At 43.9% G+C, this 23,250-nt stretch overlaps 1 protein-coding gene across 4 annotated transcripts in view; it reads right to left on the bottom strand.

Moving 5' to 3' along the window:
* The window catches only part of MYOT (myotilin), an 83,511-nt gene that overhangs the window by 20,596 nt on the left and 39,665 nt on the right, over window positions 1-23,250 (bottom strand). For 2 of the 4 annotated variants that reach the window (XM_033927402.1, XM_033927403.1), the window contains 3 exons: window positions 22,107-22,365; window positions 6,823-7,383; window positions 473-617 (listed from right to left, as the gene is read on the bottom strand). In XM_033927402.1, coding sequence (XP_033783293.1) covers window positions 473-617; window positions 6,823-7,383; window positions 22,107-22,365 — 965 coding nt within the window. Of the gene's footprint in view, window positions 1-472; window positions 618-6,822; window positions 7,384-16,556; window positions 16,747-22,106; window positions 22,366-23,250 lie in introns of those variants that run through there. The other 2 variants (XM_033927406.1, XM_033927405.1) reach the window with 2 other exon arrangements.

The raw sequence follows: 23,250 nt of genomic DNA, 5'->3' as shown, positions 1-23,250 counted from the left end.
ATCATTTTTGTTGCAAATTTACTGCTGTAGAATTATTCCATATTTCGAAATGCAACTCAATATAAAATGCAGAGTTTTAAACACATTTACATGTCAAACCTACCCCAAATAGGAGGCTGATATATCATATGTAACAACAGGTCCGGTTCATGCTAGCGTTGGATTTGGCAAATTGAGCCATTCGAGATAAGTGTTGCTGTCCTCATTTAAATATAGTGTCATAGAGTTAAATTGATGAAGAGATTACATTCACAAGCAATCATATTTAATTAAGGGAAGGCTTGTGATATAGATGATTATACACTGGTTACCACACAGGATGTGGACTTGGAATAAGATACTGCATAAGTTATAGGAGGTCCGCCTGAAAAGTGGAGCTTCCAGTGCCAACCTTCTGCCATCATTCTGTAACGGAATCATGGCACCAGGATGTCATGATGGAACCGGTGCCGAGCGCCCAGCGTATTCTCACCTGATTGCCGTTATGCAGAATGTTGTCTTTCAGGCGCAGTTTTCGTTCCAAGTCTTGGATGAGCGCATCTTTAGTTCCTTGTATCTCTTCATCTGAAGTCTGCTGGGCTAGCAGGGGCATTTTCTTATACACCGACTTTGGATAACTGCAGTAAAAAACAAAATGGTACATTTTTCTTCTGCCATATCCATGATCCTCTGCTGTTATTTGAACCTGAAGCCTATTAAATAGAGCGTGTCATAAGACTAGTCATACTGGGTCAGACCAATGGTCAATCTAGACCAGAATCCTGTTTCCACAGTGGCCAGTCCTGGTCACAAGTGTATGGCAAAACCCCAAAAAGTATCAACGTCGCATGCTACCGATCCCAAGACAAGCAGTGGCTTCTCCCATGTCTGTCTCAATAGCAGACTACGGACTTTTCCTCCAGGAATTTGGCCAAACCTTTCTTAAAATCAGCTTTGTTAACCGCTATTTCCACATCCTCTGGCGATACGTTCCAGAGCTTAACTATTCTCTGAGTGAAAAAATATTGTCTCCTATCAGTTCATAGAAAACGGCGCGAAAGACAAAGGCGCGCCCGGACAATTGAGCACAGCGCGGAGGCACGCGCCGCTCAAAATTACTGTTTTTAGGGGCTCCGACGGGGGGTTTTGTTGGGGAACCCCCCCAGTTTACTTAATAGACATCGCGCCGGAGTTATGGGGGGTTTGGGGGGTTGTAACCCTCCACATTTTACTGTAAACTGAACTTTTTCCCTAAAAACAGGGAAAAAGTGAAGTTTTCAGTAAAATGTGGGGGTTACAACCCCCCACACCCCCCACAACGCCCCCACAACGCAGCGCGATGTCTATTAAGTAAAGTGGGGGGGTTTCCCCCCCCCACACCCTCCAGTCGGAGCCCTAAAAACAGTAATTTTGAGCGGTGCGCACCTCCGCGCTGCGCTCAATTGTCTGGGCGCGCCTTTGTCCTGGCGTGCTTTTTACCTGACACCTCTCCTATCACGTGACATCCGTGCATGCTCGGACTTTCTCCCTGCCGACGCGATTTGAAGAGGCTTTTCAAAAATGCGGACAAAGCACCGGGTTTTGAAAAGCCATCCGGATCCCAGGACATGTCCTCAAAACGATGACATTTCTGGGGAAATCCATATGTCTGGGAACCCTAGGTGGAGGGAATTCTATAAGTGAGTACCTCCATTGAGGAGTCCTTAGGACTTTGTATAAGGGCTTATCCAATCATTAATTCAATTTGGGTGCAGAATCATGTGGCAGATCTGAGAGTTATCCAGGCACGGTGCCCAAAAAATTATCCAAGCAAAGTAAGACCACTGAAACGGCACTCCTAACTTGCCCAGTTAGTCCGAGTACTGGCGCTGAATTCTGGCCGGCATGTGGACAATGTCCGGCAGCCAGGCATGACACTGACATTCAGGACTGCACCTGCTTTAGGTCCAGCTTTGAATATCTAGGTCAGCTTAAGTGTGCAATGGTCAGAAAACTCTGACTGCCATTGGCGGAATATCAGACCCTTCCATTTTCATGCCTGGTAGAACAAAGTATGTATGATCTAGAACAGGGGTTGGCAATTCCGGCCCTCGAGAGCCACAGGCAGGTCAGGTTTTCAGGATATCCACAATAAATATACATGAGATAGATTTGCATCTCATGAAAGCAGTGCAGGCAAATCCATCTCATACATATTCGTTGTGGATATCCTGAAAACCTGACCTGCCTGTGGCTCTCGAGGACCGAAATTGCTTACCCCTGATCTAGAAGAATGAAAGAGTGATTGATGGGAAGGTGGGCTGCCTTAAAAAGTGTCTAGACACTTGGACCTCGTTAGGTAAATTTGTTAAGGGCTGATATGAGGACCTCATTCTCTCTTCTTTAATTAACTGCACATAATGCACGATAAATTTGAGAAGTCCAGCTTTTTGTCTTGACTGCCAAATTTACATCCAAAATACAGTACAGTTCACAGGCCTCCTTCATCAGTGGAGTCATGGTTCCTCTTTTCACCTTCAGAGAGAACTCACCGCAAATATAGCGGAAAGTGTGAGAACGATTAACACAATTCCATGACATTTACAGCTTAATAAACCATCGGGTCATGCAATAAGTAGTTAGTTACCAACTTCTCTGCACAAAAACAGAGCTAAATGACATCATAATATGAAGATTCTTCAATGTTTTCTGCACTTTCCTGTTTTCACGGGAAATACTTGGGGCGGGAGAAGTGGTAAGAGGGTGTGTCATAGAATGTCATGTGACTTGTCAGCCAGGCAAGCCGACTCACCTTGCAGGTAGCGATATAATTTGCTTTTCAGATATTTAATAAATAGTGTTTTAAATTTTTTTTAAAAAATCTTTAAGATCCCTCACATATTTAAACTGAACAGTACTCATTTTCTATCGGTGTCATGTTCGCATACCTGTTATAACAACTTTCTGTCAAGCGGAGGAGTAGCCTAGTGGCTAGTGCAGCAGCCTGGGGAAGTGGGTTCAATTCCCGCCGCAACTCCTTTTGACTCTGGGCAAGTCACTTAACATTTCTTTTTAAACAGATTTTTAATACATAAATTTTTTTTAAATATAATAATTTTTCGTTTCAAGAATTTACTTCCTCCTCAATATTTTACCCTTAAATGTGTTTCTTATTATAAGATATGTAACTTTAACCTCCCTTCCCTTCCAATTGTTGTTGGTCTTGTCTAATATCTAGCGTTTATATATTTATTGTATGTTTTTTATCTTAACTAATTGTATTTTTATGTACATCGCTTTGTATAAAGATATAGCGATTCATCAAATATTTAATAAACCTTGAAACCTTGAAACACGCCATTGCCCTAGGTACAAAATAAAACCTTGGATAGCGAGTAACGTGGTTTACGAGTGTTTTGCAAGACGAGCAAAACATTTTCTCAAATTTTTGCTCGCTAAACGAGCGCCGTCTTGCAGTACGGGCACAGATACGTGCGTCACGTCAAATACGCACAATATATGTGTGTCGCATCGCCGGTCGCGTCCAAACGTAATACATGCACCCGCGGTTCAAGTGCGCACAACATACGCACATCTCACGCTGAGCGCAGTTGAACGTAACAAAAGCATTGCGCCCAATTCACCCGCAGTGTAGTGACTGTTCGAAACGAGTGCCCTGGCGCACATAATTGCGCTTACTCTTTATCGTTGCTAGAAATACAAGTACGTACAGTACTGTATTTTCTATTAAAGTTTTTGGGATGTGGCACGAATTGTCCGAGTTTCTATTATTTCCTTTGGGGAAATTCGCTTTGCTATACGAGCGCTTTGGATTACGAGCTTGCTGCTGGAACGAATTATGATCGCAAACCAAGGTACCACTGTACCCGTATGTAATCAAGTTTCAAGTTTAATAATAAATTTGATTAATCGCTTAATTTTAATTCTAAGCGATGTACCTATTAAAATACAGTGTTGGGGGAGACAAAACAGTGCATTACAAAAACAGAGTCTTGCAGGATAATTAACAAACTCGACAATACTAAACACAGAAGGAAAAAGGAGTAGAACTACAAATTATTTGATAGAAAGCAAGACATTTAAGGAAAAAAAACATAGGGAGGGTAAAGTTAAAAAGCTTCAATAAAATGATAGAGTCGAATTAAAATTGACTAAAATAACTAATTTTCGAATGCGTCTTTGAAAAGAAAACTCTTCAATTTACTTTTAAATTTTTCCAAATTATGTCCTTCTCTCAAATAAATAGGAAGAGTATTCCAGGTTTGAGGTGCTGTAACGGAAAAAAATGAATTGTCGCCTTGTAATATGTAAACTGCTTTGACTGTAACCACAGAAAGATGGTACTCCCTTTCACTTTTCATATCTTATAGAAAAATGTTGATGTCATTTCTGTGATCAGCACCAAAAATCCATAAGAAACACCCAGCCTCATGAAGGAAACAAAAATCAAGTTGTCCAGTGGGACCTTGGATCAAAAGTTCAAGGTCAACCCTGCCCTTTGCTGTCCCAATGATACAGAAAGATCATGTTACAGACTATTATTTCTGTCTGACAAATGGTTCAGGATTTGTTTTCCAGAAAAGTGCATTTCGTAGCCTAATCTGCCATTGGCTTTGGCGCCAGTGCCGCATGGCAAAAGTTCTAGGTCAGGGGTGTCCAACCAGAGGCCCGAGGGCCGCATGTGGCCCCGTGAAGTATTTTGTGTGGCCCCGATTGAGGGCGATCCAGTATTTTTCTCTGCTGCCCCCGGGTGTTTACCGTCTTGCCGGCTCCCTCCTCTGTCTTGCTGCGGTGCCCCAGAAACATTTTATTTGGCCAATGTGGCCCAGGGAAGCCAAAAGGTTGGACACGTTTCAACCATACCCTGCACGGTTACACAGTAACATAGTAGATGACGGCAGATAAAGACCCGAATGGTCCATCCAGTCTGCCCAACCTGATTCAATTTAAATTTTTTCTTCTTAGCTATTTTCTGGGCAAGAATCCAAAGCTCTACCCGGTACTGTGCTTGGGTTCCAACTGCCGAAATCTCCGTCAAAACCTACTCCAGCCCATCTAAACCCTCCCAGCCATTGAAGCCCTCCCCAGCCCATCCTCCCCCAAACGGCCATACACAGACACAGACCGTGCAAGTCTGCCCAGTAACTGGCCTAGTTCAATATTTAATATTATTTTCTGATTCTAGATCCCACGTGTTCATCCCACGCTTCTTTGAACTCAGTCACAGTTTTACTCTCCACCACCTCTCTCGGGAGCGCATTCCAGGCATCCACCACCCTCTCCGTAAAGTAGAATTTCCTAACATTGCCCTTGAATCTACCACCCCTCAACCTCAAATTATGTCCTCTGGTTTGACCATTTTCCTTTCTCTGGAAAAGATTATGTTCCACGTTAATACCCTTCAAGTATTTGAACGTCTGAATCATTCTGAATCGGGACTGTAAACTAGTACATTAACCCACATTTGTTGAACAAACATTTTCCTGAAATCTGTTCTCCAAGGTCATTAGACTTTTTCCACGCTTTCTCATATAGCAGCAGCTCATCTATTTATGAATTTACATTAACGGTCACATAGAGCAGACTACAAGAGAACAGTTCCTACACGGAAGAACCAATATTTGTGAATGGTTTTGCAGGTGGCCTCAATACATGAAAAACAAACAAACAACAAACCCAGCACACAGTGTTAAAATTTCAGTGTTTGTGCCACGTTCCCAAGCGTTTGGCACATTTTCTCCAAACGTTGTCATGGATAGAATTCAACATATTGCACCAAAAAAGCAGTACTACAAAAATACTGGAGTCCTTTTACTAAGGTGCTCGAAAATGGCTTGCGTACCCCACCGAGCGTTAAGGGGGAAATTCTATATGAGGTGCCTAAATCTTTCTCTGCTCCTAAACACATACTTTGAAGTTAGACATTGTGAGGCGCTATTCAGAAGGCGCCTATCTTCTAAGGCTTGATTCTACACAGAAGATAGGCGCCTTTCGCCCAATTAATTTTTTTCCATAACTGAAGCCAATTTATTGATTACCCCGCCTATCTGCCCTTTTGCCAAACCGCTATAGCGGCTTTTAGCGCAGGCCAGCACGCTGAATGCTCTGCGCTGCTCCTGCTGCTCATAGCTGGCACTAAAAACCGCGCTATGGTTTTGTAAAGGTGGGGGAGGGGGTTACTCTGTCTTGAAGATTAACTCCTTAGCATTTTCAAAGATTAAAATTATGCTGACATTTCAATAAATTGCTCATGTTTACCTCTGAATTCATGAATATTTAGTACCCTCGGGGTGACGCGTCAAAACCGTGCTGACGTTTGAGCGCAGGATAATAATAATAACAATTTATATACCGCAGGACCGTGGATAAAAGCATGCCACCGCTTTAGACATTCCTTTTTACGGTCTGAAGGGGGGAACCCCCCACTACACTGAAAACTCCCGAAAAGCGAAAGAACGAAAGTCTTCAGTGTAGGGGGGGGGGGATTTGCCCCCCAACAGGAGTGCGAGGACTTCTAAGTGTAGTCCAGGGGTTCCCCCCACACTCCCCCTCAGATTGTAAAAAAGGAACGCCTCAAAGCGGCAGAGCCGGCGGCGCGCTTTTCTCCTGCGCTCAAATGTCGGCGCAGGATTGTCAGTGCGCCGTTGTCCTCCGTGCTTTTGACACCCTCGCCCCTCTCTATATTTACAAGCTCCTCTAATACAACATCTTGTCTAGATCACACGTTAGTCCAGACTTCAATGAGGAGATATGCAGAACTGAAATGATTTGCCTGGGCCCCCTCCATTGCATCTATAGGTTGTGGACCCCAGTAAAAGTGAAATCAAGATATTCAATACTCACTTTGATTGTATATTAGTAACAGGAGCTTGGTAATTGCTGTTGTATTCAGGATGTGATGGTAACACCGAGCTCAGAAAGGCTGCATGAGACTGGCTTTGAGGAAGGGAGACCTGCCCTCGGGAGATGCCCGAAGAGCAGGGAGGGGCAAATTCCTTTGCAGAATTAAACGGAGGTGACCTTGGGGAATTCATCGATGAGGTAGATGGAGAATACTTCTGCGCGCTAGAGTTCTGGGGATGGATTACAATGGAGGACTGCTTCAACGGGCTGCTCGAACACTTAGCTGCCCCCGTTCCGTTGGGCTGGAGTGTCGCTGAACATTGCGACTGGATAAAATGTTTTGGACGTTCATAATTAAACATGCTCGGCTGATACATGGCAGAAGCTGACGGGAGGCTGGTAATGTTCATATTAGGTGATTCCAGAGCGTTCTTCCCTTTGGCGGGATTTGAATGTCGACTTTGAGAGGTCACAGTCTGATAAACGTTTGTAGAGTACTTTCGTGGTTTCTCGGAATCGGATGCTTGGAATTCAAAATTTCTGTCTTGAAGATGTGTATTCCTGCAAAAGAAAACAGGAACTGGGTTGATGATAATAATAATAACTTTATTTTTCTATACTGCCACAATCTGACGACTTCTTAGCGGTCGACATCAAAGAGAGCTGGACAGTCGGCGAAATATAAAATACAGATGGCAGAAGGACGAGGTTTTTCTTGAGAATTATCAGAATAGAGTTATTACAGTGTTAAAAGATTGAATACAATTTCTATTTGGGAAATAAATCTGTCGTATAGTACAGTTTGAATTTCTTTCCGAAAAGCACCATTATTGTAATTACCAAACCAGGACTGCTGTTTACTTGCTTGAAACATAAAAGTCCTGTCCAAAAATGATTTATATCTACAACCGGTGATCTTTGGATAGGCAAATACATTACGGTTTCTGGTATTCCTCGTGGGATTGTATAATACGAAGTGAGGCAAAAGACAGATGGGGGCCAGTCCTCGTATCAGCTTGAAACAAATACAAGAGACTTTGAATATTACTCGTGCCTCTATCGGTAACCAGTGCAACAATCTGAAGTAACTGCTACATCAACATTTGAAAATTAGGCAAACGGATGAATTTGGCTTACCTGATGGATATATTTCTAGTACTTTCTCTTACTATAAAATTACTAAATGTACACAGCACTCTAAAGAGACACCTAAGTGGCAGTCCCTGGCCCATAGAGCTTACAATCTACTCAAAAAGCGCATAGTGTAGGATTAGGATACACAACTACTAAATACGATTTTTTTAAAGTTGAATAATAAAGGAAATCTCCACGCGGCATCCACTATTCAGGCAAACTGGGAAAATCCCTTCTCTTCAAAATCACAGGTCTTTGGAACGACCTCACCACCCCGCTGCGGAACCTGAGCTCCCTTCAGTTATTCCGCAAACAACTGAAAACCTGGCTTTTCAGCAAATTGTAGCTCTATCCTTCCCTCCTTTCTCTCCCCCCTTCTACACATAAGTTCATGTAATCCTTTTTCTTCTTCTCTACCCACTATTTTAAGTTCTTGTAAACCGTGTCAAGCTCCATTCTCATGGATGCGGTATCTAAACTTAAGGTTTAGATTAGATTAGATTAGATTAAAAGTTTGTAGCTTAATTTAAGAAGAGATATATAATACCTGAATATTTATAAGTAGTGAAGAGTGTTATGTTTGTCCAGTAGCATTATAAAAGTGCTAAGTAGTATTATTAGTAGGCCAGGGGAAAAAGTGAAAGAGTCGTCTAGTGATCACAGCACTCAGCTGACAGCCAGGGAAGGCCAGTTAAAATCCTGCTACTGCGCCTTGTGGTCTTGGGTGAGTCACTTACCCCTCCATTGCCTCAAATACAAAATTAGGGGCCTTTTCACTAAAGCTTAGCATGCGCAAATGGACGCAAGATGGTCTTGGATTCGGCGGCCTCCTTAAAAGCAACAGCGCCGGTTAGAGAATCGCGCCTCACACGCCTATGTAGGTGCAATTCACGCAGACAGGCGCCGGTTCAGCTAATCACGGCGGGGGGAATCCCCCCGATCAAGTCGAGCCAGCAGGACTCCGCGAGGCCGCGATTTCGGGGAGACCCGCCAGCTCAGCCGACTGCGGCAGAGGAATCCCCAATCGGCTGACGGCAGGCTGCAGACAATTGTCAGGACCCCCCGTCCAAGACGGGCGCCAGAAACGTAGGACAGGGTGTTCTGGGCCTACATTTCTGGTGCCTGACTTGGTGTGAATCACGCCGACGTAGGCGCTTAAGGCTGCCCAACGCCGCTTCCGGAATTGGCCACGCCTACTCCGGCGTTCAGCAGCCCAAAGCGCCCAGGTAGGCACGATTCCAGCGCCTTTTATTTAGGCTCCGGTCGGAACCTCAACCTTGCAGGATTCCCAGTTTATAGAACAGTAGTGCCACGTCAGTAGTGCTAAATGTTAATAGTTTACCGAAATGCTTACCATTTTGTTCTAGAAATGACACCCAAAGTTACATATGTAATTGGGCGGGTGGTTATCGAATAGGGTCATTTACATCAGCAAACTAATTGGCTCAATATGCAATAATAATTGGCTTGAACAAGTGCTAATTACATAGAAATAGACGGCAGATAAGGGCTACGGCCCCTCCAGTCTGCCCACCCTAATGACCCTCCCCTACCTTTGCCCTGTGAATAGATCCCATGTGCCGATCCCATTTGGCCTTAAAATCAGGCACGCTGCTGGCCTCAATCACCTGCAGTGGAAGACTATTCCAACGATCAACCACCCTTTCAGTGAAAAATAATTTCCTGGTGTCACCTCGTAGTTTCCCGCCTCTGATTTTCCACGGATGTCCCCATGTTATCGCGGGACCCTTGAAAAAGAAGATATCTTCCTCCGCTTCGATGCGGCCCGTGAGATACTTGAACGTCTCGATCATGTCCCCCCTCTCTCTGTGCTCCTCGAGCGAATATAGCTGCAGTTTGTCTAACCGTTCTTCGTACGGGAGATCCTTGAGTCCCGAGACCATCCGGGTGGCCATTCTCTGGACCAACTCCAGTCTCAGCACATCCTTGCGATAATGCGGCCTCCAGAATTGCACACAGTATTCCAGGTGGGGCCTCACCATGGATCTATACAAAGGCATAATGACTTCCGGCTTACGGCTGACGAAACCCCTGCGTATGCAACCCAGGATCTGTCTTGCCTTGGATGAGGCCTGCTCTACCTGACTGGCAGCCTTCATGTCCTCACTGACGATCACCCCCAAGTCCCGTTCTGCTACCGTTCTTGTTAGGATCTCACCATTAAGGGTATAAGTCTTGTATGGATTATGGTTGCCTAGGTGCATGACTTTGCATTTTTTGGCATTGAAGCTAAGTTGCCAGGTCCTAGACCAGCGCTCCAGTAGGAGTAGGTCGTGCATGACTGATCTGCGCCCTATTCTATAAATGGTGCATCTAATTTCCGTAGTGCACAACTCCTACTACTGCTTATCGCTTATATAGCGCAGAAAGGCGCACGCAGCGCTGTGCACGTTGACATTTATAGACAAGTCCCTGCTCGGAAGAGCTTACAATCTATCTTGGACAGACAGACACGGCATACAGGGTTGGGGACGCAGAACCCAAGGTGAGAGGCGTCGAAAGCACTCAAAGAGGTGGGCTTTGAACTGGGCCTTGAACACTGCCAGAGACAGAGCCCGCCATAGAACTTAACGTATTTACATACCAGTTGGAGCCTAAGCGGTTTACATTCAGGTACTCAAGCATTTTCCCTATCTGTCCTGGTGGGCTCATATTCTATCTAATCTACCTGGAGCGGTGGAGGATCACGTGACTTGCCCAGGGTCACAGGGAACAGCTCAGGGTTTGAACCCACAACCTCAGGTTGCTGAGGCTGTAGCTCTAACCGCTGCTCCACACTCTTCTCCAGTGCAGTATCAGAAGTGAGCCAAGTATAGAACAATGAAGCCATTGTGACATCACTGATGAGGTTGGCTCTTATTGGTGGAATGAAGCCATTGTGACATCACTGATGAGGTTGGCTCTTATTGGTGGAATGAGGCATTATGTCATCAGGGAAAGGGATTGGGACTTGTGTACTACCTCTGTGGTTTTACATCCACATTCAAAGCGGTTTACATATAAGTACTACAGTATAAGCATTTTCCCTCTCTCAGTGGACTCACAGTCTATCTAATGCAGTGGTTCCCAACCCTGTCCTGGAGGAACACCAGGCCAATTGGGTTTTCAGGCTAGCCCTAATGAATATGCATGAAGCAAATTTGCATGCCTATCACTTCCATCATATGCAAATCTCTCTCATGCATATTCATTAGGGCTAGCCTGAAAACCCGATTGGCCTGGTGTTCCTCCAGGACAGGGTTGGGAATCACTGATCTAATGTACCTGGGGCAGTGGAGGATTAAGTGACTTGCCCAAGGTCACAAGGACATTCAGACCTTAACTAATTGCGCTAAGTGCTTTAGTAAAAGGTCTCCAAAGTGTTACTTTGACCTCAGTGGGAAATTGAGCATGTTTTTAGCATGACATAATAACCCAGTGATCCATCCATGATAAGAAGTATGACTTCCAATAGCCATATTATACAAAATAGACTTCCCATGGAAGTTGAACCAGACACCATAAGAACACACTTATCAAAAGTAAATAAGCTTCCCATAAAACTCACAAGTATTTTTTGTATTGTAATAGAAACTGAAATGATGGAAACCACCTCAGAATTTCCCACCGATAATTGCAGTTTCCCTGAGCATACTTGAAACAAGTAAGCAATCCAACCTCTGAATGGCTTCCAAAACATTGCATTCTTTTAAGTAATACGAGTACGCGATTCATTGTAAATGCTGCTGAAACAACAAGGGCTTATTTCAACTGCTTTTTTTTTTTTTCCACACCTTGCACCAAGAGCGGGGAATTCTGTTAATGGTGCTAAAGGTTAGGTGTGAAAAAAACTGAGCGCCAGGCTAGTATTCTACAATGGCAGAGGCGAAACAGAATACTAGCATACGTCCGCAGTTATATGCCCAAGGCTAGGCGCGGCCACTTATGCCATCTCTATGGCTGGCGTCTAAAATCTATGGCTGGGTAACTATTCTAGAAAGTGCATGCCAGAATAGTCCTAACACTCATGCCCCTCCCACATTAACACTACCTCGGCAATTGCACGCTATAGAACTTAGGTACACGCAGTTTACAGAATAGAGATGTAAGGCCTGGATGCACTAAACCTAATCGCTAATACCGACTGGATCGCTGTTGGCAGAGTCTCAGGCTGATTATGGAAGAGCGATCAATATCAGAAACTGGGCCTCTTCTCCCTCGAACAGAGGAGATTGAGAGGGGACATGGTTGAAACATTCAAGGTACTGAAGGAGAAAGACTTAGTAGACAAGGACAGGTTGTTCACCCTTTCCAAGGTGGGGAGAACAAGAGGGCACTCTCTAAAGTTGAAAGGGGATAAATTCCGTACAAACGTAAGGAAGTTCTTCACCCAGAGAGTGGTGGAAAACTGGAACGCTCTTCTGGAGTCTGTCATAGGGGAAAACACCCTCCAGGGACTCAAGACAAAGTAGATAAAGACAGGTTGTTCACCCTCTCCAAGATAGGGAGAACAAGAGGGCACTCCCTAAAGTTGAAAGGGGATAGATTCCGTACGAACATAAGGAGGTTCTTCTTCACCCAGAGAGTGGTGGAAAACTGGAACGCTCTTCCGGAGTCTGTCATAGGGGAAACCACCCTTCAGGGATTCAAGACAAGTTTCTGATTGAGAGGGGACATGATCGAAACATTCAAGGTACTGAAGGGAATAGACTTAGTAGATAAAGGCAGGTGGTTCACCCTCTCCAAGGTAGAGAGAACAAGAGGGCACTCTCTATAATTGAAAGGGGATAGATTCCGTACAAACGTAAGGAAGTTCTTCACTCAGAGAGTGGTAGAAAACTGGAACGCTCTTCCAGAGGCTGTTATAGGGGCAAATATCCTCCAGGGATTCAAGACAAAGTTAGACAAGTTCCTGCTGAACCAGAACGTACGCAGGTAGGGCTAGTCTCAGTTAGGGCGCTGGTCTTTGACCAGAGGGCCACCATGTGAGCGGACGGCTGGGCATGATGGACCACTGGTCTGACCCAGCTGCGGCAATACTTATGTTCTTATGTTCTTATTGCATGTAAATGATTCTCGCGGAGGTTCGTCATAATCTCCATCTCTTTGGTCCGACTGATCGGCGTGAGAGCGACTCTCACACATGCGCAAAGCTGGCAAAGGGAAGCCCAAACAGCTGAGAGGTAGGGGAAACCCCGAAAGCAGCCTTCTGCTAACCGGCTGCTCAGGGCAGGAAACCTTTTTTTCTTTTTTTATGGAACCAACCCCCCTCCCTCCCCCAGCAGCATAAATGGCGGGAGGGATGCGCTCTCCGTCCTGCCATGCTGGTCATACACCCCCCCCCCCATGAGAGAAAATTGGCAGGAGGGATGCCCACTCCTTCCTGCCACCGGATGCTACCCCGAACCCCCCCCCCCTGTAACTTTGGGAGCTGATGGGAGCATGCTTAGTCCCTCCAGCTCAGAGGCCCGCCTGTCGAAAATGATGGGCCTTCCCCCTTCCCAGTGTACCATGTGATGCACAGGAAGGAGCCTAAGGCCCTGAATGGCTTAGACGCCCAAGGCCCCTCCCCCTTAGGCTCCTCCCTCTGTAGTCAGTTATATGCACAACTGCTAATTAGTGTCAACTGGTGCTTGTGAATGCCAATTATGTCCAATTAAGTCCCATTTGCACCACGTAGCAAGATTCCTTGAAACTGAACCCAGGGACAGCAGCAGATTCCACAGCGTCGGCCCAGCCACTAAGTGGTTAGGCATCCGACTAGGGCAGTAGGATCCCCAGGGTGCTGCTGGCACAGGGGCAGCAGAAAGGCAAACGGGGCAGCTCAAGGCCTCGAGCACAGGTAAATGCTCAGGCCCTGCCGAGTGTCGAAAAAATTAAAAATTCTAAACCTTTTAAAAATGTACATATAAAAAACAATACAACACAAGAAACACAAAATATGAAAACCAATTTAATAATTACCACAATCTTGCATAAAGACATATATTTTAATATATATTTATTTTGTATGTCTGAGAGATTTAATATCACCATGACACCAAATTTCCATAACTCACAATACAAGGGAATTCAAATTATCAAAGGTGATATATTATTTCTTCACTATCATTGATCACCTTACAGAGCCATAAATTTATAATAATAGAAACTTAAATTATACATTCAACAGGTGCTTCATCGTGAACACTCAGACCCCAACTTTATCCTAGTGAAAACTTACGGAGTAGCTGCGTATAGGGACCGTCATAGTTCACAGTCTCACCCACCAAAACATATAATAAAAACTGTGCCAAACATAACTAAGCAAAACAAAATATCTTAATGTTATCTTAATGTTGGTGGGGAATAGCAGCTGCTCCAGGCACCTCCTTATTGACTGCATACAAACATATTCACCGACCCCCCCCCCCAACCTAGGTTTCACCAGTTGTCTTCTTCAGGAGGGGTACGGGAAGAGAACTCCATCAAGCAAACAGAAATGCTACTGGCGTGAGTTTTCACTGGGATAAAGTTGTGGGTCTGAGTTTTCACGATGAAGCACCAGTTGAATGTATAATTTAAGTTTTTGTTTTTTTTAGTTCAATAAATTTTTATTGAGTATTTTGGAAAAATACAAGGAGCAATTCAAATACATATAACATTTTGTATATATATGGTCTATAAATATGCAATTAACTATAAAGGACCATGATATTAAGAAAAGCTCAGAGTAATGAAGTTATTTGTGAAGATTGTATGAGAAAAGAAAATGAGATAGAATAGAATAAAAATGAAAAGAGAAAGGAAATAAAGAGAAAAAGTGAAGAAAAGGTAGGGGAAGACAGGAGTGTCTACAAAGTAGAGCGTACATATGAATCTAAGAATGACCAGGGTGATTTTTTATTTTTCATATTCATGGATATTCGGAGTGAAATTCTATTTTCATATGCATATGATTCATATCTATGGTACATACATAGAGAGTTCCACCAAAACGTATAATTTAATAACGAAGATAGTTTCCAATTTTTTTAAAATATGCATGAGAGCAGTCACAATCACGGTATCAATGAGTTTGGGAGGGCAATTTGATTGCGCGAAACAGGGATGTTGAGATCGAAGGATTATAATGTCCATAGAAATCTCTTCCGAGCAGTTAGTGATAGATTGTATGGTGTTCCAGACTTGGGTCCAAAAAGAACGGACCAAAGTACAGTGGAGAAACATATGGTCAAGAGTTCCCTCCTCTTTCAAACAGTTCCAGCAAACAGAATCTTGTTTTAGTTTGGCTTTCCACATGCGAAATGGGGTCCATATTGCATTCCACATAACAAAGAGCATTGACTGTGAAACTCTAGACGATAAAAGCGGGCGGTTTGTTGAAGACCAAAATAATTTAAGTTTCTATTATTATAAATTTATGGCTCTGTAAGGTGATCAATGATAGTGACCAAATTTCCATAGTCTTGAAACTCTCTTGATTGTTTTTGCTTCATGGAAACCCCCAGAAATAACACACATGCAAAAACAAAACCAAATCAAAACTTGGCTATTCCAGGCCAAACTACCTTCAGTGACTTGGTAAAGCACTAAACACCACATGCTGAAGTCATTACAAGCAATCCTGTCCTTACTATCGCTGTAAAAGGAATGAAAGTAGCAGGAAACAGTACCACACCGACTCTCTCGATATTCCAGACAAACGAGAGGCTAATTAAACTTATTCCTGCTTTGATCTGAAGAGGACAATAGAAACTCCATCTCAGGGTGGGATAATCAGCCTTCGGGAGTGGGAAGGCAGAAAGAAACCTGACAGTAGGAAAGCCCCAATCTTGCAGCTCGCCCCCAAATCCGTATTAGGGCTCTCGCAATGACTTTTTAGTGAGTTTGAAAACACACGAAATAGTAGAAACATAGAAACATGATGGCAGATAAAGGCCAAATGGCCCATCCAGTCTGCCCCTCCGCAGTAACCATTATCTCTTTCTCTCTCCGAGAGATCCCACGTGCCTATCCCAGGCTATCTTGAATTGAGACACTGTCTCTGTCTCCCCCACCTCTTCCGGGAGACTGTTCCACACATCTACCACCCTTTCTGTTAAAAAAAAAAGTATTTCCTTAGGTTTCGGAGTAATCTATCACCTCTTAACTTCATCTTATGCCCTCTCATTCCAGAGCTTCCTTTCAAATGAAAGAGACTCGACTCATGCACATTTATATTAGGTAGGTATTTATAAATGTGCATGAGTCGAGTCTCATGTCCAGCAGAAAAGCGGGTGGTCGGCTTCGATTTGCCACCCCGAAGGCTGAAACGGGGTGAGTGGGTGGGAGCAACTATATCTCACCAGCATTAACCCTAATACTTCAACACAAACACCAGCTCCTGCTACACTGCGGAACAAAGATATTTTTTTAAAAAAAAAAGTTTTTTAGTTTCCGTATCATCCGAGAGATATTACTGGGTTGTATATCTGTTTGCCTATTGTCCCAAGCAAGCCATCCATGCACCTCCTAAATCCAAAATCCTCTATCTCTGACTGCAAGTTTCAAAGCAAAAATACTTCTTCTAGTAACAGTAATATGAAGAAATAAAAAAATACTCTTCTCGTGGTTTTTACCTCTGATCTCGGTTCTCTTCCTCAGCCCAGTAAACAGAAGCCTTACCTCGTTGCTGATGGTACCTGAGCTACAAGCTGTGTGTGGGGAATGACTAGCCATTCAGGGATTGTAACCCGAGCGTCGGCTCTGTTTAGTATTACAAGACCACTGCCTTTTATCTTCTGCCAGTGAATGACATCCAGTGTGGGCACTGGTCCACCTACCGAGGTGAACGCGCCAAAATAAAAGTCCCCAGGCCAAGTGCTATGGACGCTTAGGGCTTATATCCCACTGCCGTTATCAGACTAGAAGAGCTTTAGCACATCCTAGATCAGAACTCTGTAGAAGCCTTTCTCATAAATTCATTTGCACCGACAGCAAATTGAAAACACATTATGAGAATACACATTGCTTGCGTGTTTTGCAAGCTGGTTAACCCCAAAGGAATGCGACCTGTTTCAAAATGGTCTTCATATTCTAATGGGGTGTCAAAGTGTAGCCCAATCCAGTCGGGTTTTCAGGATTTCCCCAATGAATATGCATGGCATGCACTGCTTTCATTGTATGCTAATAGATCTCATGCATACGATTTTATGCTAATAATTGTATGCTAATAGATCTCATGCGTACAACAGTCGAAACTGAGAAACACTTTCCTTTTCAATAAACAATGTTAATCAAGTGAAAGTTGAACGGATTTACCTTAAACGAGTGAATACTGAGTAGAAACCTGAAAGACGTTCATCTCTTAAATTTCAGCTTTGAACATCAAACTGAAACCAAAGAACAAAGCGAAAGTCCATAGGAGCAAAGGCTAAAATGGCACCAGGAAAGAGACAGGGCACAGAGAATGAAAGCATTGTTTTAAAATGAAATCCTGTTTTGTTTATGCCTTGATAATGTTGTACGAGTATTAGGCCTTTGTGATGAAAAAAGACAGCTAAGAGTCGATGTCCAGCTGTTTGGGTTTTCCAGGTTTATCATCCATTGGAAAATATTTAACTGAATGAAAAAAAAAAAAAAAGGAGAGACAGAAAAAACTTCTACCAAAAGGTGCTGAAAAGTTCTCAACCCAACCAAGAAGAGAATGACAGTAGATAAGGTTCAATCAATGATCTGAAACAATGTCAAAAACACAGAATTTGGTTTCTGCGAATTAGCACTTAATGAAATAAGATAACACTCAGAATTTAGGAAGTTGGTTGGTTGGGCTGAGAACTTTTCAGCACCCCCTGGTATGTAATAAAAAGTGAGTCAAGTATAGGACAACCAAGCCATTGTGACATCATTGCTGAGGTTGGCTCTTATTGGTGGAATGAGGCATTATGACATCACAATCTCAGCTCTGGCTACCAGAGACTGAAACTCTTCACACTACCAGGGGATGCTGGAAAGTTCTCAGCCCAACCAAGAAGAGAATGAGGTGGATATGGTTCAATCGATGATCTGAAACAATGTTAAAAACAGAGAATTTTGTTTCTTCAAATTGGCACTTAAATGAAATAAGATAACGCTCTTTTCGGCTGCAGTGGCAAAATAACACTCAGAATTTAGGAAGTTGGTTGGTTGGGCTGAGAACTTTTCAGCAGCTCCTGCTGTTCTACTTGGAAAAACTTGGATAAAAAAAAAAAAAAGATAAAAGGCTTCTATCACAGCTATCTTCAGCTGACTAGTAGTAATAATTACCAAATTATCACTTCTTAACCATCACTATAGTCTGCAAAACCATTGCCAAAAACACCTGTGTCCAAAAGTGAACCAGGTACACTGTTCAGTTACTTGCAAAAGAGCATTAATTTAGATTCATTTCAAAACATGCTCTGATAAAGTCCTCATGAACTTCAGTTCCACAACAAACTCGTTTATAAACCAATTTTTTTCAACTTCCCTTTAAGGCAGGGATGTCCAATGTCGGTCCTCGAGGGCCACAGTCCAGTCGGATTTTCAGGATTTCCCCAATGAATATACATGAGGTCTATTTGCATGCACTGCTTTCATTGTATGCTAATAGATCTCATGCATATTCATTGGGGAAATCCTGAAAACCCGACTGGATTGCGGCCCTCGAGGACCGACATTGGACACCCCTGCTTTAAGGTTACTAAAAAGGTTCTCGGAGCTGCAGTGCTAAACTCCCAACCTGGCTTCTACCAAAGGCTTATTCAAGGAAGGTTTTAAATGGCAGCAGATTTGCTCCAAAAGATGGTACCTTAACTGTTAGCAGGCTCCAGGGGTCTCAAAGTCCCTCCTTGAGGGCCGCGATCCAGTCGGGTTTTCAGGATTTCCCCAATGAATATGCATGAGATCTATTAGCATACAACGAAAGCAGTGCATGCAAATAGATCTCATGCATATTCATTGGGGAAATCCTGAAAACCCGACTGGATCGCGACCCTCAAGGTGGGACTTTGAGATCCCTGCGTCTAACTGAAGTTAGAAAGAGTTAGATAATGGCTTATGACTAATGCAGAGGTCGTCACCGCGTGATTATTAATACAGCAGATAATTGAAAGCAGCTAAAGAAGAATTTGATAAGAGAGCGCCCCATGTACACACCGCATAAGCGCATAAACACACAGCGGAACGGAAGCGCAGCCCAATGGTTCAGCGCCCTGGGCTTAGAACCTGGGGAACTGGGTTCAATTCCCACCTCAGCTCCTTGTGACCCTGGGCAGGTCACTTAACTCTCCACTACCCAGGTCCTCCTCCCCCCTTCCCCCCCCCCCCAGACAAGCAGCAGCACACACGGGGGGGGGGGGGCCTCTGGCCCCCACACATAATTACATTTTCTTTGTAGCCTCTGGAGTCTGGGACACAACTGTAGTGAAGGGACCTTAGTGCTTGCCCAACAGGGATTGTGAGGTGTGTCGGGGGGAGGGGGGTACTCCTTGTATTTTTTATTTTTTAAATCTACTGCAGTTCCAAGTAATGAGTTTATGATCTTGCACAACAGTTTATATAATAAATCGAATGCTCCAAAGAAATGCTCTCGGTATAAAATTTTAGCAGGGCTTTGGGGACGATCAACTGTCCCCTTTCTGTGGCGTTACGACGTCAGCAATCACCCTGAGTGTGGTGCAAAGTCGGTCACCGTAAAAGCACCCTGGTTTTTAGTTTCAGTTCTCATTGCTACCGCTGCTATTTATTATTCCTATAGCGCTGAAAGGCGTACGCATCGCTGTGGCTTCAGTTCGAGTGTGTAAAGAAGGCTTGTTTTCCTTGGAGGTCAATTATTATATTCTGGCTCAGATACTGTGGATTTAGCAGAGGGATGAGTTTTGGAGGCAGCTTTGGTTTTTGGCCAAAAGCTTTCAGCCAGTTTCAGTGGCAGTTTCAGTTGGTCTCTGTCTAAAGGCAAAGGGTGTTCACATGGAGAGAACATGGGAAGGGCCATCCATTACAGAAGATTGTATGTTTACACACTTAAGGCACGGGCAGGTCTACAGTGGGCAGCAGTGGCATAGTGAAAGGGGGGGGGGAAAGGGGAAGTCCACCCCAGGTGCCATTTTGGTGGAGGCACTGGCACCTGTCTCACTGCCCCCCTGCTTCTTCTCCGCCCACCTACCGTGCCCACGTGCCCCTTCCCTTCTCCCGCACCTCTGACGTTCCCAGCACAAGCAGCAGCTCCAACCTGCTGCTGGTGCCAGCATCAGCCGTTCCTCGGATGTCACTTCCTGGACCACACCTAGGAAGTTGCGTCACGGGAAGAGCCAACTCTGGCACGAGCAGCAGGTTAAGGTGGTTGCTTGCGCTGGGAATGGGGAGGGGCACGTGCGCAGGGCAGGAGGGGGCAGAGAAGAGGGTGGGGGGAGGGGCGCCTCTCACCCTCGCTATGCCACTGGCTGGCAGGCCTAGATTTTAGACACTGATGCTGGTTTACACTAGCATTCCATGGAATAGGGTCTCGCGGTGCAGCATCAGGGTGCCTAGAAGGGGGCCCCACGTACAGCTTTGCCCCCCCTTAATGCCACCTCAAGAGTTGTAACTAACTGCATCATGGGGAGAGTGTGGTGAAGTGGGTAAAGCTACAGCCTCTGCACCCTGAGATTGTGGGATCAAGTCACCCCATCCCCCATTGCCCCAGGTACATTAGATAGATTGTGAGCCCACCAGGACAGACAGGGGAAAATGCTTGAGTACCTGAATAAATTCATGTAAACCATTCTGAGCTTCCCTGGGAGAAGAGTATAGAAAACTGAATAAATAAACAGTGTGAAAGTTTCAGTCTCTGGTAACCAGAGCTGGTATTGTGATGTCATAATGCCTCATTCCACCAATGGCTAAGAGCCAGCCTTATCAGTGATGTCACAATGGCTGGATTGTCCTATACTTGGCTCACTTTTACTATATGTTGATTTCTAGAGTGGTGCAGTGGTTAAAGCTACAGCCTCTGCACCCTGAGATTGTGGGTTCAAGTCACCCCATCCCCCCCATTGCCCCAGGTACATTAAAAAAATGTGAGCTCCTAGGAGCTCTATGAGCGTCGGGAGCAGCGCGGGCCATTCAGCGTGGCTCACCGTGCTACAAACTGCTAGCTCAGTTTGATAGAAGAGGCCCTAAGTCTACTTTGGCCCTCAGCCCGCCCTAATCACTCCTCCAAAAACACCCCTTTTCAGCTCTGGGTTCACAGCGGGATTCAGAGGCCTAAAAAGTCTCTGGATACATCTAAAAACCCGTTTCGGTTATCGGACTTGGACAACGTGTCTTTTAGATCGTCCAAGTGCCGACTTGGGCGGGTTTTTAGATGGATTTAACTTTCGATCATGAGTCCCTTAGCGTATAGTGCAAACATTCAGTCAGAATGATGCTGTCTTGAATGTATTTAAGCTAGAGATAAATTCAGTAAGAGCAGTAACAGTTAGTGGACTTATCAAGCTTGTCTAGTGAACCAGTTTAACAGTTAATCAGCTCTCCTGAAACTATGTGGAAACCATTCCAGCATGTCTGACAAATACCTCTGGAATTCAACTCCTAGGGAGGCTTAGAATTCTGTCAGACTACCACACTGATACATGATTTTCACCGATTTAGCGTAATCCCCTTGAAAGGACTACAATTAACATATCCTTAATCACATTTCGCCTCCTCTAAGGAAACAATTTCTATTATTCAGCCAGGTTGCTGATTCTCTTTTTAAAACAATATTATTGTACTAATGACACATTAAACCACCTGCTGGGGCAAGAGAAAACAGCTGAAATTAAGAAACTCTGCTGACCCTTCTTGGTTCAAAGCATGACCATGAATTCCTGGAGCCTATTTTTTTGACTTGCCTTTTCAAATTTGGTCATTTTGTAATCTTGTAATTGCTTGGCTTTAATTATCTTAAGGTATAGGTTTAAGGCAGTTTGCTGTATGTTATTTCATAATGATCTGCTGTTTATGTATGCCATGTTTTGTTTTAATTCTGTACGTATTGTTGTTATCCGCACAGATGTCTGATATGCGTTATGAACAAATAAATTTTAAAAAAATATGAGTTTACCATTAGATTTGTCCTCGACAAAGAGTCATGTTTTAAAAAGAACTCATGGAAAGATATCTAGGAACCAAAGCCAGGATGGTCTTACCAGTCAGATAAGGGTGTGGGCTCCAGTGAATTTTCATAGACACCATCAAAATCGTCAACGGTTTTATAAGCAACATCTTCCCAGCCAGGACTCAGATACTCGGCTAGATTGTCCAGTTCCGGGAGCTGCTGTAAATTGCTCGATGAGGATTTAGCAGCGATGTATATTTCCTGGTTCACGGTTTTACTTTTGTTGGGGGGAAGCCCGCTTTTGCCGGCTTCATGAGAAAATGGCGTCAACTCTTCCGACACTTTTGAATCTGAAAAGTAAAACTTACAGGTCACTATATAACTACCGACTGTGACAATTACAGAACTTTGCAAGCTAACTTACAGGTCACTATATAACTACCGACTGTGACAATTACAGAACTTTGCAAGCTAACTTACAGGTCACTATATAACTACCGACTGTGACAATTACAGAACTTTGCAAGCTAACTTACAGGTCACTATATAACTACCGACTGTGACAATTACAGAACTTTGCAAGCTAACTTACAGGTCACTATATAACTACCGACTGTGACAATTACAGAACTTTGCAAGCTGATATTGAAATGCAGAAAGACAAACTACAGTACAAATATTCTACTGCAGTACGCGGTACTAAAGAGCTGCCGCTTTTTCACACTTACTACACTTTATCAGCAAAGATTAATGCATGGTAAATGCAAAGACTGGGCAGTAATGGTTGAGGATATGCTCAACGTGTTCTTTGCATTCCCCACCCCCTTCCCCCGGATTTTCTATATGGCACCTGAAGTTGGCGCCAAAATTTGGGTGTGCGAACGAGATGTGCATGCAACTTAATAGTTTAATGAGCCATTAACAATCTGAATTTAAGAAAGCGTCCGAATTCAAGAAGGCATGGGACAGGCAATGGGATCTTTTAGGAAGAGTAGGAGACAGTATGCCGCGGATGAGCAGACTGGATGGGCCATTTGGCCTTTATCTAAAATCATGTTACAATGTTTCTATAGGGGAATAAAAGAGGGGAAATAAAACCACAAACTCAAATATATAAAATAAGGAGTGGAATTGTCCTGAGACTGGTGAACACAAGCTATTACGAAAATGTCCTTTCATTCATCCAATGGTTCAAATGACTGTATTCATCAAATAACTCAGTGGCTCGACATGTA

The sequence above is a fragment of the Geotrypetes seraphini genome, chromosome 18 (genome assembly GCF_902459505.1).
Source record: "Geotrypetes seraphini chromosome 18, aGeoSer1.1, whole genome shotgun sequence".
Lineage (NCBI taxonomy): Eukaryota > Metazoa > Chordata > Amphibia > Gymnophiona > Dermophiidae > Geotrypetes > Geotrypetes seraphini.
Note: the sequence above shows the minus strand (reverse complement) of the source record. Positions and strands in the feature narration are given on the sequence as shown.